At 36.6% G+C, this 23,724-nt stretch overlaps 2 protein-coding genes across 2 annotated transcripts; one reads left to right on the forward strand and one right to left on the reverse strand.

Annotated features, from left to right (window-relative positions):
- Positions 1 to 54: 54 nt before the first annotated feature.
- On the forward strand, positions 55 to 2,481 carry LOC145610939 (uncharacterized). Its single transcript, XM_081666199.1, has 2 exons — positions 55 to 311; positions 2,149 to 2,481. Exons 1-2 carry the CDS (start codon positions 177 to 179, stop codon positions 2,299 to 2,301), a joined length of 288 nt encoding a protein of 95 aa, XP_081522325.1. The 5' UTR covers positions 55 to 176; the 3' UTR covers positions 2,302 to 2,481.
- A 508-nt stretch (positions 2,482 to 2,989) lies between these two features.
- On the reverse strand, positions 2,990 to 11,420 carry LOC145610950 (ABC transporter B family member 29, chloroplastic-like). Its single transcript, XM_081666210.1, has 10 exons — positions 10,758 to 11,420; positions 10,279 to 10,365; positions 10,069 to 10,176; positions 9,595 to 9,861; positions 9,185 to 9,268; positions 7,745 to 7,961; positions 7,532 to 7,617; positions 6,727 to 6,914; positions 5,344 to 5,473; positions 2,990 to 3,591 (listed from the first exon to the last, which is right to left on the reverse strand). Exons 1-10 carry the CDS (start codon positions 11,358 to 11,360, stop codon positions 3,445 to 3,447), a joined length of 1,917 nt encoding a protein of 638 aa, XP_081522336.1. The 5' UTR covers positions 11,361 to 11,420; the 3' UTR covers positions 2,990 to 3,444.
- Between the last annotated feature and the right edge of the window lie 12,304 nt (positions 11,421 to 23,724).

The raw sequence follows: 23,724 nt of genomic DNA on the forward strand, positions 1-23,724 counted from the left end.
TAGAGACAAATTCGTAGGAACCTTGTTTTGCAAGGCAATAAGGAGGATTTATAAAATTTGGATTTTGTCATTTATTGTTTTCACTAATCCAAAAAGTCTATATTCTGTTAAATCACAAATTTCATAGTCATTTTAAAATAGAATAACGAAATAAAAAGAATTGAATCAATAAGAATATGGCAAACGAAGAAACTTTAGCTGATGCAATGAATAATGATGCAGCATTTCCGACTACAGATGTAGATGGGGAATTGAATCCTGGCAATCACACGGAATTCGAAGTTGATTCTACGCCCTCTAATATGGCCAAGGTAAGATTGAACCTTTTTATAATCAATATCAGAAAATATGTGTGATATATTTTCATATTGATTTTATTTAGAGATTAATATATGGAGTATTTAGAATTGTTTAGGTTATTAAGATTATTTTTTTTTTTGAAACAATTTTAAGATATTATTTAGTAAAATAGTAAGATGGGATTTAGGATTATAATAGAATCTAAATAATCTAATCATCACTAATATATAAAGTCGGTCTCGCAGTTAGGCCACGAGACAGCGACACTTGGCATTTCAGTGTTTCGCCAAGTGTCGTGCCATGATAAATAAGTGTTATTGTGACACATAGAATGCTAAGTATTTTGAATAGATTTTTTAAGATAAAAATGTTACATAGTGTTTTATTATAGATATAGTTCAAATATTTCATACATACATAATTAATTTTTTAAAATGCTACAATATGATTATGTCGCGTAAGATTAGTTTTCTTTTTTAAGCGCGATTTATAAATAAAAAAATAAAATATTATCAGAGCGACACATAAGAATACAGTTTTTAAATAAATTATCATGAACAAAATTAAATGATTTATCATGAACAAACCGTGAGTTGCACGGGTTTCATCTAGTATTTTTTTTTTTTAATCTTAGAGTATTTATATAAAGCCTTTTATACGAGTATATCATAAGATATAAATTAGGAAACAATCTTCTAAAAGATATACTCTCATAATTATAAATTCTAAAGAAATATTATATTCACTAATTAATATCTTAGAGAGTGAGGGATAATTCAAGTGGTTAGAGCTTCCCTCCCGAAAGAGTAATTTTTTTTTTTTTTTTAAAAAAAAAAAAAAAAAAAAAAAAAAAAAAAACTCATTTTGAAAAATAATTTATTAGGTACTACAAATTAAGGTTACTTTTTACGGGAAATTAGGGTTGAGTCAACATCTATCTATATCTATAAATATAACTAAAATAGAAAACGCTGAAATCATCCTTCTCCAAAGCTGTATACATGTCACTTTTTTATGAATTTTTTTCCCGCCTAAATGCATTAATGACATCATCATTTTTTTTATTATTATTTTAAAGCTAATCTACTTCCTTAAATTACTCTCAAAATTGGATTATAAATAATGACTACACTATTTAAAAATATATATACATCAAATACGGAGTAGATGCTTCTACAGACTATTGTATAATTGTACAAATTTGCTAATCATAGGAAATCAGCCTTTTTTTTTTTTTTTTTTTTTTGTTTCCTAAATAAACAGAAAAAAAAAATGATTGTCCTCAATATAGCTAAAGATGATATATTTATCGTTATATATTTTGATAAAACCGTGCATTGCATGGGACTAACCTAGTATATACTAAAATAACAACCGATGATGTCACCCTTGCCTATGTGTTACCTTTTCATTTAATTTTTTCCCTCCAAAATGCAAGGATGATGTCATAATTTTTTTGCTTTTTAAACTACTCTATTTAACATATATTGGAAAATATATTCCATTTTAAATTTTAAATTTTGGGTTTTTCTACCCATGTTATGCTATTTGGTTATTTACGAGTTCTTAACAATAGTTAATTCGGAGTAATATAATTTAATTGAAATTCTTAATTAAATATGAAAATTATGCACTTTCGGGAATTGTATATTCATATTTAATTATAAATTAGTTAGGAAAAATGAGGAGGTTATTTTCTTTTAGTACGTGTTAAGAAGTTTATAATTCAATTCTTATTTTAAAATCGTGCATTGCACGGGGTTAATCTAGTTAAATATTATTACAATATGATGCCATAATAGTACTCTATTATATTGTCATATTGACTTATATTTGATGTCATTGAAGGATTTATCAAAACCAAACAAGCCCCAAGGAAAGAAGAAATGTGCAAAGAATGATCCAATGCAGCAAATGAAAACAACCATCATAGTATCTGGGGCCATCTTGATTTTGGCAGGGGTCATCTTTGCAATTAACAAGAAGATTAGAGAGAAATAAATTAAAAGGCAATCACAACAAAATTCAAGTTAATTAATACATCAATTTTGTCTTTACTTTTTATATTTTTACATCAGCAATTATTATTGTTGTGTAGTGTATACTTTACTCTAGAAATATTTTTAAATCTAGATATTCTTTATATTTCATCGAGAATAATTTTTACGTGTTATATACATCAGAAAGGTTGAATGTAATTTCCCATATTTAAAATTATCTTAAAACCTGAGTTAATATAGTTTCTTATGACCAAAATAGTTTACCTCTTGCCTATTCAGTATTCGTATTATATATGTTTATCTGAAAGTTGTAAGTGGACAAGCTTAGTTAAGCAAAGCAAAGTTCTATGTGCTTTAACTGTGTTAATTAGTATTACTGTAAATAGATTAGTTTATACTCACACTAATACATGGAAATTAGGATTTGGTGAAAATTCTTGCACCAGACATTTTGACAGTCAAACCAAATTTACATTGGTCAAGCTCAAGGATATGTCCTCCATATTTACATTTAATATAAATATGAACATTTGAGTAGGAAGTTACAACCTAAAACTCTAATAGAGTCTCAAAACAGGCAGCGTATTGGTTAAGCTGACCTCGAAGTTGGTCTTATTTGAGGCGGTCTCAAAGGCCTTCAAACCGTTTGATAATAGTCATTGAGACAAAACACTAACAATCCATCTTAATAATGCAAATAAATCATACATAGTAATATAGACATCAAGACATGATCCTCCACGGTCATACAATTAGAATAAATTGATGACAGGTTTCAAAAAAAAAAAAACCTGTGCTACCTATATCAATATTATCTATAAACAATATTACAATTTGCATTCTTATATACGCAGTAAACATAGCAAAAAAATGTATCCTAACTCCTGATTGAACAAGAAAGTTGCAACCAATATTTACTTTGATTTGGAAATCCAAATCTTTAACCCCGAAAGTACCACATAAAATTAGATCAGGATCTTCCATTTTCTACCAGTGACATTTTCTAAAGCCAATCACCAATTGCTTCACACTGTAGAGCTTTGAAATACAATTGCTCCAGAAACAAGAATACAGTGGTTGGCCATGAATGAAGCGTTAGGGGTTAGCCTGTCCTTCCAGTGCATGGCATTCTTCTGGATCTAGTTCATATGACAAGATTAGCTGATGATTGCAAGTCGTGGAAGTTATTAATTATCATTGAACGGTCAACCTCTCGCAGCCTACCAGCTTCTAGGAGGAAGACTCTCTCAGCCATCAGAACTGTTTCAAGCCGGTGAGCAATGACCAAAACCTGCAAAAAAAATCATTAGGTTTTAAAATAATCTCATTGAAAATGGAAAATAAAGACTGATATTATTATATCAGATTTCACATAAAATCAGTTCAACCACATTTACTCAAATGTTCTAGAAATTATCTTGTTAGCTGCATGTGAGTTCACACAAATGGAACAAAGCGCCAATTACTGGTGACAAGCTAACAACTTTGCAGAACAATTTATCATTTCATTATCTTCATATATTTCAACTATGATTAAATAGACAATATAACAGAATAATCAGCACTACCATCTAGCTAATCACACTCCAGCACTACTATAAAGCTCTTGCATTTAATCCTTCCAACAGTCAACCTAATTCGGACTAGTAGATGTAACAGACTAGCACTCTGAATTGTATATTTATACAAATAAGCAGAAATTTAAGGCTGAAAGCTTGAAATTATATTAAACCTGCTGATGCTCTTACAAAAGGTAGTAGGTTTTGCCTACAAATCTCATATTAGTGAATTGAGGTCACAACTCTCCAAACAGTGAATTGAGGTCACAACTATCCTAAGGATTCACTCCAAAATTCTACGTACTCCTCCTTTTCCCCCTCTCTCTGTATATACTAAAACTAAGGACTATAAGACTATTAACCTAATAAAGTAATAACACTAGACTACCCATATTGCCCCTCCTTAGGCTAGTCCATTACAGTAGAAGGATAAGATAGCTGATTGCCATCAGTCCCATCACCTCAAGCACATGAGATGTCGCTATTGATTTTATCTTCAATAAAAACATAAACATATGAAAAAGTTATATACTTGTACATTATAAATCCCACAAAGCCACGCAAGGCTTAAGAAAACTCAGGATGAAAATCATGGTAAGCACCTACTTGGCATGACTTGATGGTATTTACAATTTGTGGACCACACAAAGGATACCATATTCCTATTAGCAGCAGATGCAGATTGATTTCTCCTACCTGGTAAGGAGAAGGTCAATATACATAAAAATCCTCTTAATTGTAGAGGCAGTGCTTCTGGCAGATCCTAATTAAAGATGCACCAACATGGGGCAACAGGGCATCTAATAGACCACTGAGTCTCCAAAGCTGAAAAAGTACCACAAAAGCAATTCTTTTTCTAAGAAGCTGGGAAAAAAAAAACAGTTGGGATTCTGTGAACATCATCAAAGTTCCTAAGTGCATATGGATTTCTAGGGTCTAGGCAGTAGCACAGAAATCAACCCAGTAACAGCAGCTTGGTTAATTAGCTCACTATGACTATGCAATGCACAACCTTGCACCTATGAACCTATCTACTGAGAGCATTAGTATTACACACAGCGCATAGCACAAATAACATACAAAAGCTAATGAGTCTGCCAGAGAGACAAGTAAGTCTTCAGGGGCCCTTCTTTTCCATCATAGTTACAGGCTTGCAACCATATGCACAGGAAAAAAATTGGATATAAAGACAAACGAAGAGAAGTAAAGAGGCAAGTGTACAAATTTGAATCAGAATATCTGTTTGTAATCTTAGATTGTGTTCAGCACAGCTTAAATTGATTGGAGCAATTGTACAATGATGAGATACAGGACTTTTCTCAAGTGAAATAGCAAGGTATCGAAGAAAGATACAAGAAGCCAATTCAATGCCAAAACAAAATATATAGCATGATGAAAATTAAACAAAAAGTTCAATGATGATGAGGGAGGGGTGGGGCAGGGGGTGCAAAAAAGATACTATATGAAGAAGCACAAGTCCTCACAGTATGATTTTTCATCACACGCTCCACAGCTAGTCTCACCAATAGCTCAGACCTGCTATCCAAGGCAGAAGTTGCTTCATCCATAATCAAAATGGAGGAGTTCTGATAAATTGCTCTTGCTATTGCAAGCCTGCATAGGGGCAACAGAAAATGAGCTATCAATGTCAACCAAAGAATAATCCTTTACTACAGATATGATGAGTTGCATTTGTCTTTTATCAATGACAAGACATAAACAATATTGAAGCTGGAAAGAAATAAATTGTTATAGTTTGTCCCAGATTTAGCCCCCTTCCCTGCAGATTATTTGCCCCATAAAATATATTACCTCCAATTTCTTTTTCTTTTTCTTTTTTCTTTATTTATTCTACTTGATAGATACAAAAAAGAAGGCATTTGTAAGAAAAAGGCAGATAAAGTAGGAGAGATGGAGTAAAAACATGGGAGAGCATAAGAAACAAATAGAAAACATACGAAAAGAGCATGTAAATAGTATTTTGTCAAAAATGTAATAAAATAGAAGTGAGTGGAGCAGGGAAAAAAAAAAGAGGGGTGGGGGGGGGGGGGGGGTAACATAAATGGAAAGTGAGTACATAGATAAATAAACAGAAGTAGAATAATACAAAACCCACAGCATCATCATTCATCAGCCCTCAAACCCCAAAAAAAAGCTTTAAATACAACATATCAAATTAAACAAAAATCACATGATTTAGATACGAATTGGTGTAATTTATGAAGGACAAAACTTGGAACAGATTTCTTCTTATTATGCTATCTGAAATCAGTTTGATTGGTGTAACAAGCATTAAATCACAATAGTTATGGACAAAATACTTTCAATGGTAAGACCTAGTAATATGCTACTGAATGGTGGTCAGTGGTTGTTGTGTCAAGCTAAACTTTTGATTTGCGCAATTAAAGCCTAGAATAGGATAAGGTCAGGTTTCACCTGTTTTTTTCCCTCTAAATTCAACGGAAATCGAAGGATCAGCATCAGCAATTTTAGAATTATTTACTATGGACCAAATCTCAAGTACACTGTTCTTCATTTTTATTTGTGATATTCAGTTAGCCAACCCCTTTAAGATTAAGGATCTTAAAGAACTAAATTTTCTTCATCCAGAAGGATATAGTTGCTTACATTAGCATATGACCTACAGTCTTAACATCAGCTGAATGCCAGGAGCCAAGTAAAATGATATGGGGTACAGTCAGTGTTAAGCTATATAAATGAAGTATTAATTTCCATTTCATTTTTCGTCATAGACTTATTATGAAGTGATAAATCATTTAAATAATAGCCACAAAGACAATTAATTCATTATTGGACTAACCTTTAAATAATAGCCACAAAGACAATTAATTCATTATTGGACTAACCTTTGCTTTTGCCCCCCACTTAATATTGAGCCTCGTGAACCAATATAAGTCTCATACCCTCTAGGAAGCAAATTGATGAACTCATCAGCATTTGCAGTTTTTGCAGCTAGCTCAACTCTCTCTGGGTCAATTCCTCTCATAAGATCTTTATAGCCAATATTCTCTGCAACTGTCCCTGAAAACAGCATCTAGTAGATCTCCAGCAAAATGGAAAGAAAATATATTTTTAATCAGAAAATATCTCCAAGGAACAAACCATTTTTCATCACAGAGATAACCTCATACAAGACACAAAATAGAGGGTTTTTTCTCTAATAAAAGACCTGGAATTTGTGTTCAAAGTTTATAGTTAGGCAAAGGGAGGAAACATGGTCCCAATTCCCAACTAACAATCAGATTCAGATCCATTGCAGTATTAATTATTTAGGGCACAACACCGGATATTTAATAATAAGATTTAAAAAAAAAAAAAAAATTGTTTGATACGAGGATCAATCTGAAAAGTCTCCAATCGGAGGTCCAAAGCATTATGGAGTTGGATGAGAAGTAAACTAAGCAGTGGTCAGCAAAGGCATCTAGGTTAAATCAAGTATCATATAAGCCAATAGAAAGTGAAATTGTCAGTTATTGGTTCATGACATACAACCTACCTAAGTCTAACACTCTAACTCATTACTCATTTAATTTATACACTGTTACATAGCCAAAAGTTACATTAACCCATCATTATTTATACAAATTTTCTAACTGCAAATACGTAAAAAAAAATATGAGAGAAATTGGTAATTAGTGGTATTGTACTCACAATATCTTGGGACACTAAAGCAACATGTCTCCGTAAACTTTCCAGCTGAAAACATTGAATGTTGATTCCATCAATTAATATACAACCTACCAAACAGAGAAGCAAACAAACAATATCTCTAGTTAGACCAAAATCAATAGTAAAACTTAATAGAATTTGTGATATGAGGATATGTGCCCTTTTAGGAGGAGAGGAGAGCCTGTTGTGACTCACCATGCAAGGGATCATATAGGCGAAGAAGAAGTTTAGCCAACGTTGTTTTCCCTCCTCCAGATGGGCCCACAATAGCAACTATTTCTCCAGCTTTAATGTGGAGGTCAACACCATTCAAGACAAGGGGTAAACCATCTTTATATCGAAATGATATATCACAAAACTTCAATTCACCTCTGACAGAATTTATATGAATTGCATCCACTCTCTCTATCACCTATATATTAAAGAAAGAACATCATTGAAAAGCTAGGTCAGTTATGAATCGTATGATTGCCCTCCAGAAATACAAACTGTAAAGGCATGATATCAATAGTTGATGTTAGAATGCATAAGATATATATATTGAAATGAAACGAGCATAGTATTAAATCACAAAGGCATGGCGATTTGGCACAATAAAGTAGTAAAATGTACAACAACAGAAATTCATAGCCTTTACATAATTGAAGTCTATTATATCATATTGCTCACATTGAAACCATCTGAAAACCATAGAATTTGGAAATTAGCCCTTATACCATTGCGCTCAATTTATATGAAATTACACTTTTCAAGTAGTTTTTGATACCTCGATCTACCATCTTTTGTCACATTCTCATGTTATACTAGCATTTCAAATTAGAATCTGCATTCAGAAGTTAAGTCTAGTCACTTCAAATTTCAAAATCGTTTATTAAAGATCTTAAAACTATCAATATAATGGAAGTCAATGTGAAATTCCTCATAGTGGGGGTGGTATCCAGTATCCACAAAGCTGCCACTTATCCAGTGATACTCACTCCAACTTAGATTGATGCCAACCTTCCAGCTAGTACAATTTTGCAAGAAAAACCTTCAAAGAAAGATGGAATCAAATAGTAAAAGGCAGATGTTACTATCCTCTAGCTGATATGTCTATTTGTGGTGGCCTAGCTAGTACAAGAGTAAAGTTTTCGTAGACAAATAGGAAGTTGAAGGGAATGAACTGGTGAGGGGATTTCCATTTCCACAAAATTATGTCATCTATAAACTCCATAGTCCCAGGAAAGGGAAAAAAAAAAAAGATATCTTGAAACCAAGCATGGGTTTGGGGAATGATGAGTACGGCGTTACAGAAACAAGTAGATAAGTCAAAGAAGAAAAAGAACATACAAGAAAGAAAGAAATTCCAATCAGAACCAGGTTAGAATGAACAATATAGCTTGGCATACATTTATAATTAGATATTTAATCCATGAGAGAAGCTAGGATAAGCTTCAGTAATTAGTTAATGTCTAGATTTCCATTAAATACAAAAAAAACTCTCACTTCAAGATGGGGCAACAAAACCCTACAATCCTACATATCTTGTTAACATGGAACTCGGCACTTCAACTTCTAGATAGTAAGAAGCATTTTAAAAAAGGTATATCCATGCCCCAAGCCAGAGGGGGAAAAACCAATCTGGCCACTACTTACCCGAGGGGTGAATCTAGTAAGATCAAACAAACGCTCAATAGCTGGCTCTCCTTGCTTCAACTCATTGTATGCTTTTCCAACACCCTGCAAAATGATCATTTTTCAGTTTGACAGCATGAAACAGCACCTTATTGTGTGATGGAGGAACAAAAAATGAAATAAACACAGGGTTACCGGTTACATAAGAAACCTTATGAGTTTTATTGAATGGTCATAAAGTTCTAGTCTTTTTTTGTTATTGTGGCTTCCTGAGACATTAATTCTTACAAGAAACAATATTTATCTCTGCCTTCCACTTAATAGATTTGTTTCTAAGGTCAACAAGAGGAGTATCTTTTGATATAAAAAATAATTGCGGTTGTGTGTTGATGGGGTAGGGGAGGGTAAGAGAGCTAAGACCAAACTATTACCTGAATAGGGTCAACTAAGAAGGCCAAGGAAGTCAAAAACGTGATCAAGCTGCAAGTGTTGAAGAATCTCTTGGATAAAAAGAGCGACCCAGCCAAAAAGATGAGCAAAGCTCCAAAATAAACAGCTTGCACAATTTGAGGAATGAGGGCCTTCATTTTCTTCTTTTTTAACTGTCGGTTCAGGTCAGCATGGGCAAGCTGTTTGAACCTAACACTTTCAGTCCACTCCATATTGCTAGCTTTAACAAAAAGGATTGAGGGGAGTACCTGATCAACACATTAGTCTGCATTGGCCCGAAAACTGCTAGAAAAAACATAACTGCATTTAAATATTTCTAGAGTGTAAAAATTTTCCTTTTTCCTCCACACTAAAAGGTTTCAATTATGGACCAAAAATGTGGTCAAGTGAAAAAAAAAATATCAACCAAGATGCTAAAATGAAATGGTTATACTCCAACAGGTACCTAAACAAACCTCATTCAAGTAAGCGGAAAGAGCAGCAATACTCTGATGTGCCTTCCTTGAAATTCTTTGAAGCCTCGCACCAAGTAAAGTAATAGCAAGTGCCACAGAAGGAATAACCTTTATATACACAATACTTTAAGTCATTTAGTAGCAGTTCAATAAATAAATAAATAAATAAAATAAAATAAAAAAATTGGGTTTAGGTCAGTTATTCCTTACCAAGGCAGATATCGTTGACAGAACAGGGCTGATGACCAACATCTGTGCTGCCATAGCCGATAACTGGAGAGTGCAAGGAACTATAGTCTGTCATAAGAATCAACAAAAACAGTTATAAGATATCCAAACTCAAATTGAATTACTTTCATTGCATAAGTTTGGTTCAAACTATGTACAGGTACACCCAAACAAGTGCCTCGACGCAAGCATTAAACTTGACGACATCATATTGTACAAAGGTAGAAATCCCATTCCATAAACAAACTTACAAAAGTTCATTTACACAAATCTTCTTTGCATTTCTATCTTTTCTTCCTAAAATTCCTAAATCATATCAAATTTAAATGCTCAAAATTAAAACAAGCATTGAAATTCATGACCAATTTGCATTTAAACAATTCCAGCAATCACCAACAACAATTCCAAGCAAAAACGAAATTCAAATTGGAGAAAATATCAAAAGATAAATTCCAACTCACATTTAGAAGTGCAAAGATTGTTTCAGCAATATCAGAAGCCTCGGAAGTGATCCGGTGTGAGATATCCCCAGAAGAAACAAAAATACCATGATCATCGCCGCCTTCAAAAAACCCTAAATCTCTCTCTAATACCCTCTGAAAAACATAAGCCCTGATCTTATAGGCACAATTGAACGCTGCCTCCCACAAGAACGCCTGTTGCAAGTAATTCGCAACCAATCGAACAACAAAGTATGAAGCAAGTATAGCAACATCGTTGTTAATCGAACTAAAATCACCCAAAATTAGGGATAATTTCCCAGCTTTAGGAACAATTTTGGAGAGAGAAAACACAGAAATTGCGCTGCAAGTCCAACCTTGAAGGATTAACCTCCATTCCGATTGAATATAGGGTTTGATTGATTGGAAAGATGAGATTGAAGAGGAGAGTGAATCAGCGGATGATGGAATTGAAGAGAATTTAAGGGAAATTGAGGGTTTAATTGAAGATTTAAGGGGAAATTTGAGGGAAAGGTTGAAATTTTTAGTGTGATTTGGGGTTTTAGGGTTCAAATTGATTTGAAGAAAGGAGGATGGAAAACTATGAAGTTGTATAGGAGACATTGTGGAGTAGAAAACTACTAAAATTAGAAGATTTAAAAATGGTTGATAACCATTTTAGTGGAACTCGCGCCACTTTTCTGTTTTTTTTTTTAATTTATTTATTTATTTATTTTTTATTCTGATGAGGCAATGCCAAAAAAAAGAACAAGCAAAATAAAGAAAAAATACAAAGACAAAAACAAACAACTAAGAAGGAAGAACTAGGCGAGGGAAGCCACCCCGCTAGCGTCGTTTTTTTTTTTTTTTTTTTTTTTGGCAAATAGCTAGCGTCTTCTTCTAGAATACTATTAAGGCCTAAAGGAATAAAACTAAGAAGATCAAAATCCGTGTCTTGAGAGACTCCGCAGTTGGCCAATCAATCCGCTACGCGATTTCCTTCACGATACACATGAGTTTTCTTTACCTCTTAACTGTGTAAGTTAAGCATATTTATACACCTTTTTAATTCATGCACATTCTCACCTCCAATAGTTGTCCTCTGCTTCAGAATTTGCACACATGCGAGGTTGTCTAATTGGATTTCCAACTTTTTAATCTGTAAATTCTTAGCTAATTCAAGGCCTCGGGTTAGAGCTAAAACCTCGGCTCTAAAGGTTGTGCAATGACCGATATTAGCAGCAAAACCTGAGATGAACTTGCCTTCTTGATCACGAATTAAAGCACCACCCCCTGCTGGCCCGGAACACCCCTTAGTTGCACTGTCGCTATTAAGCACATACCAATCAAAATCAGGAGGATGCCACTTCACATACTTTTGCTGCCTAATAGGCCTCGAGGAAGTACCAGCATTCGGCTCATTTAAACTCCTAAAGGTTTCATCTACCCGAATTCGAATGAAAGCTCCCATGTCTATGGGGATCTCATCACGTCGATTAAAAACATAATAATTTTGCCAACGCCAAATCCACCACACAATGATGCCGAAGAGAGTCGGCCAACCATGATCATCATCATGGCCAAAACCTTTAAGGTTAAAAGTAAGTCAATCCTTTAGTGAACCTTAAAAAGAAACCCTGAAATAAAGTGGGAGTAAGGACAAATCTCCAGACTTGTTTGGCAGCAGGGCAATCCCGCAACAAGTTGATGGTATTTTTTTCTCTGTGACCGCAAATAAAGCAACTAGGATCTTCAGTAAGCTGCCTCTTATAATGGTTTTGATTCCCAAGAATTCGATCGTGGCAAGCAAGCCACAAAAATGCTCGAATTTGTTGTTGGACTGGTGATGTCCAAATGAGATCCCAACACTCTTCATCAAGCACATTGGTTTCATGACGCATGATGCTAAGGGCTGACTTAATGGTAAATCGTCCCAGTAGAACAAGTCGCCAATATTCGGATCTTCTCGCACTTCATGGTTTGAATTACATCAGAATTTTAAGAACGGTGCAAAAATATTCCACCTCCATCCTTGACCAATTTCCCACATTCTCGCGATAGTTGCTCCAGCTAATTCCATAGGAACATGGGAAATTTCCATATCACCGAGGGGCTTATCAGTCACCCATAAATGATCCAAGAAAAGAGTACGTGAACCATTCCCAATAGCCGCACGCACAACTTTGTGTTTTCCGTAATACCACTCCACACATTTGGCATTCCTTGATTCGGTTCAAACATATCAACATCGCACCGGCCTTTGCAATATTTAGCTTGGAGAACACGAGACCAAAGGGCATTGGGTTCGGTTAACACCCTTCATCCCAATTTAGTTAGGAAGGCAGTGTTCGCTTGCTTTGCTGAAACAATTTCCACGAAAGAAGATGGATTTTCTTCTCGCTGCCACCCCATATGAACCTCCTTGTCTTTTTATCAATTTCCTCACATATGGATCGAGGGATTTTAGTCGATTGCATAGAGTAGAACAACATAGTGGAAAGGGTTGATTTAGCAAGAGTGATACGTCCTGCCAACGATGAGTACTTCGACTTCCAACCACTGAGATGTCGATCAATTTTTTCGCACAAGTGACTATATGTTTCTTTAGTGCCCCTACTAGTGAGAGTAGGCATCCCTAAATACATACCCATATCATTCGTTGCTTCCATCCCCAAGGCCAAACAAATATCAGATTGAAGTGAGGCATCAACATTCTTGGAAAAATAAACTCGGGATTTTGGTTAACTCATTTTTTGACCAAAAGCTGTACAAAACCGAGTTATACATGTATGAATCAAATCATCCTGATCCAATCTTGCCTCCACAAATAACACAATGTCATCGGCGAAAAATAAATTTGGTAAAATTGGCCCATCCCGACTTGCTCTTATGGGTTTCCAGAAATTATTAGCAATTGCTTCTTCAATGACTTGATAGAAGCGTTCCATGCACATAACAAATAAATAGGGGGAGAGTGGGTCACCTTGTCGTATCCCCCCTACTAGGAGTAAATATTTGAGACGGTTCACCATTCCAAAGAACACGAAGATAGGCAGTGGTGACACATTCTATGATGAGATCAATCATAGTGATAGGTAAGTGAATTTGTACAATAGTATAACGAATAAAAGACCAACAAAGCCGATCATACGCCTTCTCGAAATCAATCTTAATAGCTATATTCCCTTTAGCTCCTTGCTTCTTTATTCTCATGGTGTACAAAACCTCTTGCATAATTACAATGTTGTCGGTGATTTAACGTCCCGGAACAAAGCTTGCTTGAGTGTTGGAAATTAAGAATGGGAGAATCGGTTTTAAGCGATTAATGATGACTTTTGTGACGATTTTATAAGAGACATTACATAGCCCAATTGTCCTAAACTAAGAGGCCAATTCTGGCTGCTCAACTTTCGGTAGAAGTGCAATAAAGGTTTCATTGAAACCTGTAGGAATGCCCTTGCCTTCAAGAATAGGAATAAGTGTGTCATACACCGTTTAGGCTACCACATCCTAATTTTTCTGAAAGAAGAGCGCTTAAAACCCGTCAGGTCTGGGGGCTTTTAAAGATCCCGTATCTTTAACTACCAAGTCGATCTCGATCTTAGAATAAGGTCGAGTAAGTGAGTAACAATCATGTGAGAGCAGCTCTAGAAAAATATCTTAGGGAACATCAAAGTAATGCAACTCATCCTCCTCTGTGAATAATACAGTGAAATAATTCATAATATGATTCTGTATTTCACATTTATCATGAAACCACACCCCATTCGAGTCTTTAATTGCTAGAACCTTGTTCTTCCATCTTCTTACAATTGTGCTAAATTGAAAGAAAGTGGTATTTCGATCTCCATTTTTAAGCCACTCAATTTGAGAGTTTTGATACCATAGAGTTTCCTCCCTATCAAGAATTTCATCAAGTTCTCTTCGAAGGCGTGCTTCTAATTTTAACAGACCCCTGTCAATTTTCGAGGCTAGAGACTTTTGATGATCCTCCCAATCTCGCTATCAAGGTTCTTTTTTGCTTGAATCTATTGCCAAAAACGTCTATATTCCAAGCTTGCAAATTAGTGGATAGCTTGGAGAGGGCCAGCATGAGAGATTTCTTCGAATCCCGGCTATTACACACAAAATCACTAAACTTTTCATGAGACATCCATGTTGCCTGAAATCGGAATGGATGATGAAGAGTTTGCAAGGGGTAAAACCGTTCGGAGATATAAATAATGGACAGTGATCCAAGTGGAAAGCAGTAAGAGATGTTTCATTGAAGCTCTTTCAAATCGCATAGCCCAATTTTCATTGCATAATGCCCTGTCTAATCTCCCACTTTGAATAGTCTCCGGGGTTAGGCCTCTTGCCCAAGTATGGGCTGCCCCGGAGAACTCAACTTCGAGAAGGTCCATATCCTCCACCCAAGAATTAAAACGAGCAGACCTACGAGTAGTTTCTGAGCATGAACTACTTCTTTCATATGTGAAACGGGTGTCGTTGAAATCACCCGCTATAAGCCAAGGAATATTATGAGTAGCCGTGTAGACACCCATTTGTGTCTCCCCAAAACCAAACCCGGTGATGAGTGTCTTTCACGTCGAATCATAATCGAATGAAACGAAAGTGTGGAAAGGTCTAGTGTTGCGGAAAGTTTTTATTTCTTTTCTTTCTCCCTGTTTTGGAAAACTTTATTTTAAGAAAACAGCTAATCCAGTTTGGTTGGTCCATGATATAGGTCCAATAGTGGTGTAGTTGGATGGGGCTTGCAAAGACCTTTCCAACGATATATTATAAGCCCAATTCCGATGAATATTGAGGAAGTTATGGCCAATTTACTAAAATGGGCCCGGTTTGAGCTTTATGTACGGCCCAATGATCTAGGGGAGGGCCTAATATGATTTATCATTCCTAATGCAATTAGGAATGGTTTTAGTCTTCTAGAATCTTCTAGAAAGTTCTTTTCATTCCTAATTCGATTAGGACTTTTCAGAGTTTTAATCAAGATCAAATAGCATTTTCGAAGGAATTATATTATTTTATCTTCCAGTACGGTAAATTTATCAGATTTTCGAAAACGCGTTGAAATCCAGTTTGGCGTCCAACCCCAGGCCTTGGCGCCTGGAACAGGGATTGGCGCCAGACGCTAGCCATTGGCGCCTGGCGCTAGCCACTGGTGCCTGGCGCCAGTTAGCCAGGGTTGGCGCCAATGCTGTTTTGTGATCTTCAGACTCTGTTTTGTTAAATTATCTTTTTTGGCTGATTTTCTCTATAAATATTGTATTAAAAACTCCGTTTTCATACACCAACTATCTTCATCATCTACATCTTTCATTCATCAACTCTCTTTATTCACAAGTTTTCTTTCATCGATTCTTAATTAAAAACATTCTTTCTTTTAGCATTCTTTTCATTCTTTCTTGCTTTTTCATATAAAATTCCGCATTCACAAGATCTAGAAACGCCTAGCCATATTTGAAGTTGCCTTCGCCCTAGACGTGAAAGGTTTTAATTTCTGAGGGTTTGGTCCCAAATTTCTATTTCAATTATTTAATTTAATTGTTTTGATTATTAATTTCTATTTCAGTTATTTTCCTTGAAGTTACTAAAGAGGTACGAGGCATCCAAGTAAGTACTTTTATTGATTTTATGATGTAGATATCATGTTTATATTGTTATTATGATTCCTAGTATCATGTCTAGGTTATATTTAATATTAAATATGATTGCTATGATGCCTTTTATTCTCTTCCTAATATTTATTCATGTTAGTATCATGTTAGGGTTAAAGATTTGATTTTTATCGCTTAGTGACATGCTAAGGTTTGTTATTAATCTTGTTAGTATCATGCCTAGGATCTTACTTTTATTATTCTTTAACATGAATATTGTTATAATTATGATTATTAATATTTCTGATTGCTATGATTATGATATTCATTATTGTCATGATTTTTTATGATTATTATTATTGATTATTATTATGTTGCTTGATACATTATTTATTATTTATTGCTTGATCACACCTTTGATGCATGTTTAAAGGGAATTTGTACTTGTAATCACGCTTAATAAGATAATTAATAATTTTGTTAGGGTTAATATGATTATATTTCAAGTGATCGCCAATAATAGTTTGTTTGTGCATTATATTCAACCAACATAGATAAATAGGTTTAGGGTTAATCCTATTGATTGCATGTTAATCAGAAAGCGCACATGAATACGATCAGAATAAAGTAGAGGCCTATTATTAGGGCAGGTTCAATCTCTTTTAGGTTGGATTTGTACCATCATCCCCGAACCCTTATTTGGTTCATGACCTTATGGAGTTGACGATCTCTTGGATCGTTAAGGGGTGTAACCTTCACCTCGTGAACGGTTTACAAGTTCCTAAAAAACTTGTTGGCGACTCTTTTGCTCTATCTTCTTCCGACGCCACCGTACTTTAATGTATGATCAGAGTGGGGTTCAAGCTAGTGGGATTTTAAAGGCTTGAAATTATTCCCTACAGTTTTTGGCGACTCCACCGGGGAGGATTTCTATTTTAATTCCTGAATTTGTTTCGGCAATGATTTAGAATGAGTGGATGAGACTCGAAAAGTTCTAAGTATTTCATGTGCGTAATTTTGATTAACATTATTGTCATATGCATAAAAAAAGGTTTTCATTGGAAAGACCATCCGTAATGAGTCAAAAACATAGGATTTTACACGTAGGAAATTTGAGGAATGTCTTTCACAACTAGGACTGAAATAACACCGCGCGAAACTGGAAGATTTTATTGAGCACAGAAAGCTGCTGAGGCATGTGGGAAGTAGCTTCAGGGGCCAGAGCTTGGCGCCAAACTTTTAGCCGTAGCGCCAGACGCCAGTATTGGCGCCAGGCGCTACAGTTAAAAGTTGGCGCCAGTCTCTGTTTGCTGGCGCCAATTTCCCCCAATACCGAGCCAGAAATATGCGTTCTAATTTCGACCGGTTTTTTCGTATTGTTTGCTCGATCCTACTTCCTGATTGAATTTTTTCTCACTTTTCTGAAACCCATATGTGTTTAACAGATGGACATAACCCTCTGGGAATTCATGCTCCATCTACCCGATTGAACGCTCCTGGCAACAAAGGGTACATCCGAGATGTTGAATTCACCAAACCATGGAAGCGAGTTTTTTTTTCTAAAACTCGCGGTGTCCCATCCACTCGCGCCAACCCTTCACGGTTAGGCTTCCGCGCGGTGCATCCGGACAATTAACCATGGACCCTCTATTGACTAAACCATATCCCGAACTTTAGAGAACTAGAGCCATGGTTAGGTTGCAAACTCATTGCATCATATTGTGCCTACTTGACTAATTGTGCATTATTTATTGTGCATATATATTCTATGTTTCTCTTAACCGTTTGTTGATTTGTGTTGAGACTAAAATTAATGACTTAAAGAACTTTGCCTAATTAATTAATTATTTAATTAATTTGAGTCAATAAAGTTTTTTTTTAATCGAAATTGACCTAGTACGACTTTAGGCATACCCCAGTTGACTAATAATACCGAAAACAGTCCCGGACCGAAGCTCCAATATTGGCGCCAAAGTCTGAGCTGTAGCGCCACAGTATAGTGTGTAGCGCCAGACATTTTCTAAATTGTCGGCGCCAATCACCATAGTGTGACGCCAGTCCTGTCGCTTGGCCGACAGTTCGGATTATTTGTCGAGTCATCACCTAATGTCTAATTAATCAGTTTTCTGTTTAATTCGGTTAATTTTGCTGACCATTAATGCTTAATTGAATCAATGCTCGAGTTTAGGCACTAAGTCCCATGGTCTTACACAAGAGTCCAAGCATGTCACTTACACTCAATGCACACACCAACACACATGTTTGACCATGATTAAGAAAGTCTTGTGTGCGCGCTTTTTTCGTCATTTTTTTTAAAGGGGGGTAAGTCGGATATTAATTCTCCAATAAATAATAATACTTAGTTCCCTAAAAAAATATGTACATTTTTTATTTTTAAAAAAAAATAAAAATAAAAACCATAAAGTCAAGTTGATTCGAGTCAAGTAATTAAAACGCAAATTGGCTTAATTTACAGCGCGTGGTCAAGAAAGGAAGGACGATTAATCAAAGATAACCTCTTCGTACAAGTCCAACTTTTCGACAAACCTATAGCCCGCAAGAGGAAAGCGAGAGTTATAATGGCAACTCAAGAAGAAGTCAATGACCTCAAGAATCAACTGGCTACTGTAACTGAGACACTGAAGCTTCTCGCACTTAAGATCGATGATCCCGTGAAACAACAACAAATGGACCTCATGCAAGAGAGCCTAAGCAAGTTGTCCAGCGACTACAAATTTCAAGAACTCACATCCCAAGGGGTCTCGGTGGATAAAGATCTTCTTCCGCAGAAGTTCAGCGCCAACGACATCCCAAAATTTAGGGCAATTGACAACCCTTACTTCCATTTAAGAGCATTTGAAACAATAATGAGTATCAAGGGTATCGATAAGAAAGTCTTCCCTTCTCTGTTCTCACTATCTCTCGAGACCGTTTGCCAACAATGGTTCTTTTCTCTCGACAAAGAAAAGACCTCTACCTGGGAATCCATAGCAAACACTTTCGTTGATAGGTACAAATGCAACATTCAAGTCGAAACTAACCATAGAGAACTTGAAATCCTCAAACAGAAAGAGAATGAAGGCTTCACTGCTTTCTTTAACAAGTGGAGAGAAACCTCAGCTAAAATGATCGAGGTACCAAGTGAAAAAGAGTCCGTGAGAATGTTCATTAAAAATCTCCAAGAAAAATATTCCAAACATCTTAAATATCAAAATAACCTTCATACTTTTAAGGCCGTTTATGATATTGGGATCAATATTGAAGATGACTTGGTTAAATCTAAAGCTGCCAACAATAGTTCCAACAGTGGCTAGAAAGGAAAGAAGAACGACAATCCTTCTTCTTCCAAAACTGCCCACTCAAATAATGTTAGCACCTTTAATCTAGGAGAAGTCCTCGCCATGAACAATCAAGGACAAAAGAAACCATTTAGGAGGAATTTCACTCCTATTGGCATGAGTTATGACACCGCATTTGATCGATTAAATGCAAAAGGTCTTATAACTCCCATTGGACCATTCGGAGATCCACCAGTTGAGAAGAGATCGCCTAACTGGAACCCCAATGCACATTGCAAATATCACCAAGGTAGGGGTCATTCTACTGAAAGCTGTTGGAAGCTCAAGGAAGCTATCCAAGACCTAATTGACAATAACAAGCTGCCGTTGCCCCCTTCCAGTAAGAAGCCAAGTATTGACAATGCACCTCTAGCTCATACTTTGGCTATCTCCGATGAAGATAGCGAAGTTGACCCCTCATCTCTCATTAAGCCTGTCAAAGCGACCAATGTCGAAGAAGGAAAAGAAGAGATCTTTTTCGATGTCGGAGATAACCTTCCGGAACCAGCAAACAAGGAAGACATACAATTGCTCACACTGTTTATGAGGGAGACATCGCAACTATTACGTGTAACTCTCAAAGTTGTGAACGAACTTCACAAGAAATATGATGAACTTCCGTGTCCAAAGGATAAACCTAAAAGAGAATTCACACCCATAGGAATGACCTACGATGCTACTTTTGATCGCCTCTATGATCAAGGAATAATCAAACCTATTGGTCCAACAGAGGATCCAACACCAGAAAAGCGATCTCCAAGATGGGATCCCAAATCCTACTGCAAGTACCACCAAGGAAACGGTCATACCACAAATGAATGCTACAGGTTTCAAAACCTCATTCAAGACCTTGTGGAAGCTAACAAGATCTCTTTACCTCTAGCTAGCAAGGGAACGAATTATGAGGCAAAGTATTTTCCCTTACAAGTCACCGAAAAACCCAAGAGGAGCAATAGGGTTTACACTCCAATTGGGATCCCATATGCACAAATGTTCGAAATGCTCTCCGAGAGTGGCAAGGTCAAACCTCTCGAACCGAGACCATTTGAATCATTAAAAAGGACAGATAGATATTACTGTCAGTACCATCAGTCAGGGGGGCACACCATAGAAAACTGCTTCAAATTCAAGGATTTGGTGCAGAAAATGATTGATGAAAAGGAGTTAATCCAAGTTCAACAAGAAGAGGACATAACTGTTAATGGAGTATGGGACAGTGATGAAGAAGATGTCTACCTAAAGGACATAGTTGGACCTTCACCTTCTGTATCATACACCACAGACGACATTTGGGCTGAAGAAGACTCATCAATAGGCGTCCTCACAAGATCCGGGAGAATGCAACCTCCCGTTTTAACACAACCTATGCCTACTGTACAACAAATTCCCATACCTATCATCGAAGACAACGACATCGTTAAACAGTTTAAAAAGACAAAAGTTGAGATGAATGTATGGAAGCTCCTGGCAACATCTCGAGAACATAGGTTGGCTGTAATGAATGCCTTGGATAAAATCGGGATAGATTCTAACACCACTCCTGAGGGACTAGCTAAATTCCTCACAAGTGACCTCCCTAGTCCGATTAATCTAATCACCTTCTCTGATAAAGATTTACCCCCAGAAGGTGACAAACACTACAAGGCGTTAAACCTCACGGTAGTCTGCAAAAGGATGAATGTTCCCATGACTCTTGTAGACAATGGATTAGCTATCAATGTCTGTCCACTTAGGACTGCGAGGATGCTTGGCATAAGGGATGAGGATTTAACTCCGTCCACACAAGGAATAAGAGCTTACGATATCGTCGTCAAGCTCTTGGCAAAATAACCCTAAATGTGACGGCAGAAGCAATAGAACATGCTACTATTTTTCAAGTGGTAGACATCAAAGCCTCATTCAATCTGTTGTTAGGACGCCCTTGGCTCCATGATCTAAAGGCCGTCCCTTCATCTCTCCACCAACAAGTGAAAGCCATAGTTGGAGGAATTCCAATCACTATTGACGCTTCGCCGATGAGAATCAAATCAATAGAAAATCCAATCATCAATGTGGAGCATGACGAAGATGACGAAGACCTATGGGGCTTTAACGAAGAAGTCTCCTTAATCCAAGAGGATGAAAGGACATCTCTTTGCCGCGACCCCCATTCCAACATGATTATCAACACCATGCTGAAGAAACAAGGACACTTCCCTGGGATGACCTTAGGAAAGAAGAAGGGGATAGAAAAATCGGTGGAGTCACCTGGCCTCCTTAAATTAGATACTTTCGGACTTGGTTTCGAACCGACTCGGAAAGATCTCAAGCGAGCCCAAGACAAGTGGAAAGCACGTAGGGACGCTCGCATTCAAAAGAAGGCAATTCCAATGGATCAGTACCCTCTTACGCTTAATGGTCAGTTTATAAAAGAAGGAGAGGACTATCCATGCTATGAATTTCCCGAACCATTTGTTGTAAATGGCATACAACAACCGAGATTCGAGATTTTCTTGGATTGCTACTTCACTGACGAAATCCCAACTCCCGTCCATAAGGAGAAAGCACCCCCATGCTTTGACTTTAACGTCATGGGATTACTGTTTGGGCGAGAAAAGAATGAGCCATCTTATGAGAAAGATAACTCCTCACTCATTCAAACGGTCCTACAAAGCGAAAAATTCGACCCCTCGAAGCTAATTACTCCAGCCGAAGGATCATTGCAAGGGTGGCGCGAGACTATCAAAGTGACTACTCCGAGTGGAAGGAAGATATCAATCACGACAGGGCAAGGGCCAATGTTCGAAGAATCGTTAGAGTCAGAGTCTGAGTCAGAGTCTTTCCCTTTAGAATCTTCTAGGTCTTTAACAATAATGCCTCCCCTTCCTATTTCTTCTCCTAGGATAGTTAGTGATCCAGTCCCTGAGGACATATCACTCTTAGATGTAATGATCTCAGAGTATAATAATACTTCTCATTCTCCTTATTTCTCGTGTTCTTCCCTAACCCAAGATGACAAACATTGCTTAGCTAACGATGAAAAAGATAAAGAAATTATTAAAGCAATGGAAACACTTGAAAAGAAAACACCAGTAATTGAAGAGACTGAAACAGTCGACATCTCGAATGATTCGACTAATAAAAGAGAAGTTAAAATCGGACTAATGTTGAATAAACAAGAAAGAACCGATTTAATTAACTTACTTAAAGAATTTATCGATGTATTCGCTTGGTCGTATGAAGATATGCCAGACATTAACAGAGAAATAGCTCAACACACTATACCATTAATCCCAGGAATGAAACCTGTAAAACAAAAGTTGCGTCGAATGAAACCCGACGTAGCACTTAAAATAAAAGAAGAAGTTCAAAAACAAATAACTGCAGGTTTCATCAAGGTATCCAAATACCCCGAATGGGTCGCCAACGTCGTCCCAGTTCCAAAGAAAGACGGAAGGGTAAGGATGTGTGTCGACTATCGAGATCTAAATAAGGCAAGTCCGAAGGACGACTTCCCTTTGCCACACATCGATATTCTGATAGACAACACGGCAAATCACGCACTTCTCTCATTCATGGACGGATACGCAGGGTACAATCAGATTCTCATGGCAGAAGAAGACATGGAGAAAACGACCTTTATCACACCGTGGGGCACTTACTGTTACACGGTAATGCCATTTGGGTTGAAAAACGCAGGTGCTACTTACCAACGTGCAGCAACTGCCTTACTCCATGACATGATGCACAAAGAAGTTGAAGTATATGTTGATGACATGATTGTGAAATCAAAGGACCGTCCAGGCCATCAAGTATCCTTAAGGAAATTTTTCGAAAGGCTAAGAAAATATAATATGAGGTTGAATCCATCAAAATGTGCTTTTGGAGTCACCTCATGCAAGCTCTTGGGATACGTCATAAGCTCTAGAGGAATAGAGATAGATCCAACCAAGATTAAAGCAATCATGTCAATGCCACCGCCCAAGACCGAGAAACAGATTCGAGGATTTATTGGCCGGTTACAATACATAAGTAGGTTCATATCAAAACTGACGACGATATGTGAACCAA

Source organism: Chenopodium album, chromosome 3 (genome assembly GCF_948465745.1).
Source record: "Chenopodium album chromosome 3, dcCheAlbu1.1, whole genome shotgun sequence".
Taxonomy (NCBI): domain Eukaryota; kingdom Viridiplantae; phylum Streptophyta; class Magnoliopsida; order Caryophyllales; family Amaranthaceae; genus Chenopodium; species Chenopodium album.

Bases quoted from the DNA above. Each gene is read 5' to 3' on its own strand.
- LOC145610950 (XM_081666210.1), bottom strand. From the start codon at position 11,360: ATGTCTCCTATACAACTTCATAGTTTTCCATCCTCCTTTCTTCAAATC. The intron at 9,269-9,594 runs GTAATAGTTTGG...ATCATTTTGCAG, and splicing joins TCTTAGTTGACCCTATTCAG to GGTGTTGGAAAAGCATACAA. The intron at 5,474-6,726 runs GTTAGTCCAATA...GCCCCTATGCAG, and splicing joins AGTGGGGGGCAAAAGCAAAG to GCTTGCAATAGCAAGAGCAA.
- LOC145610939 (XM_081666199.1), top strand. From the start codon at position 177: ATGGCAAACGAAGAAACTTTAGCTGATGCAATGAATAATGATGCAGCA. The intron at 312-2,148 runs GTAAGATTGAAC...ATGTCATTGAAG, and splicing joins CGCCCTCTAATATGGCCAAG to GATTTATCAAAACCAAACAA.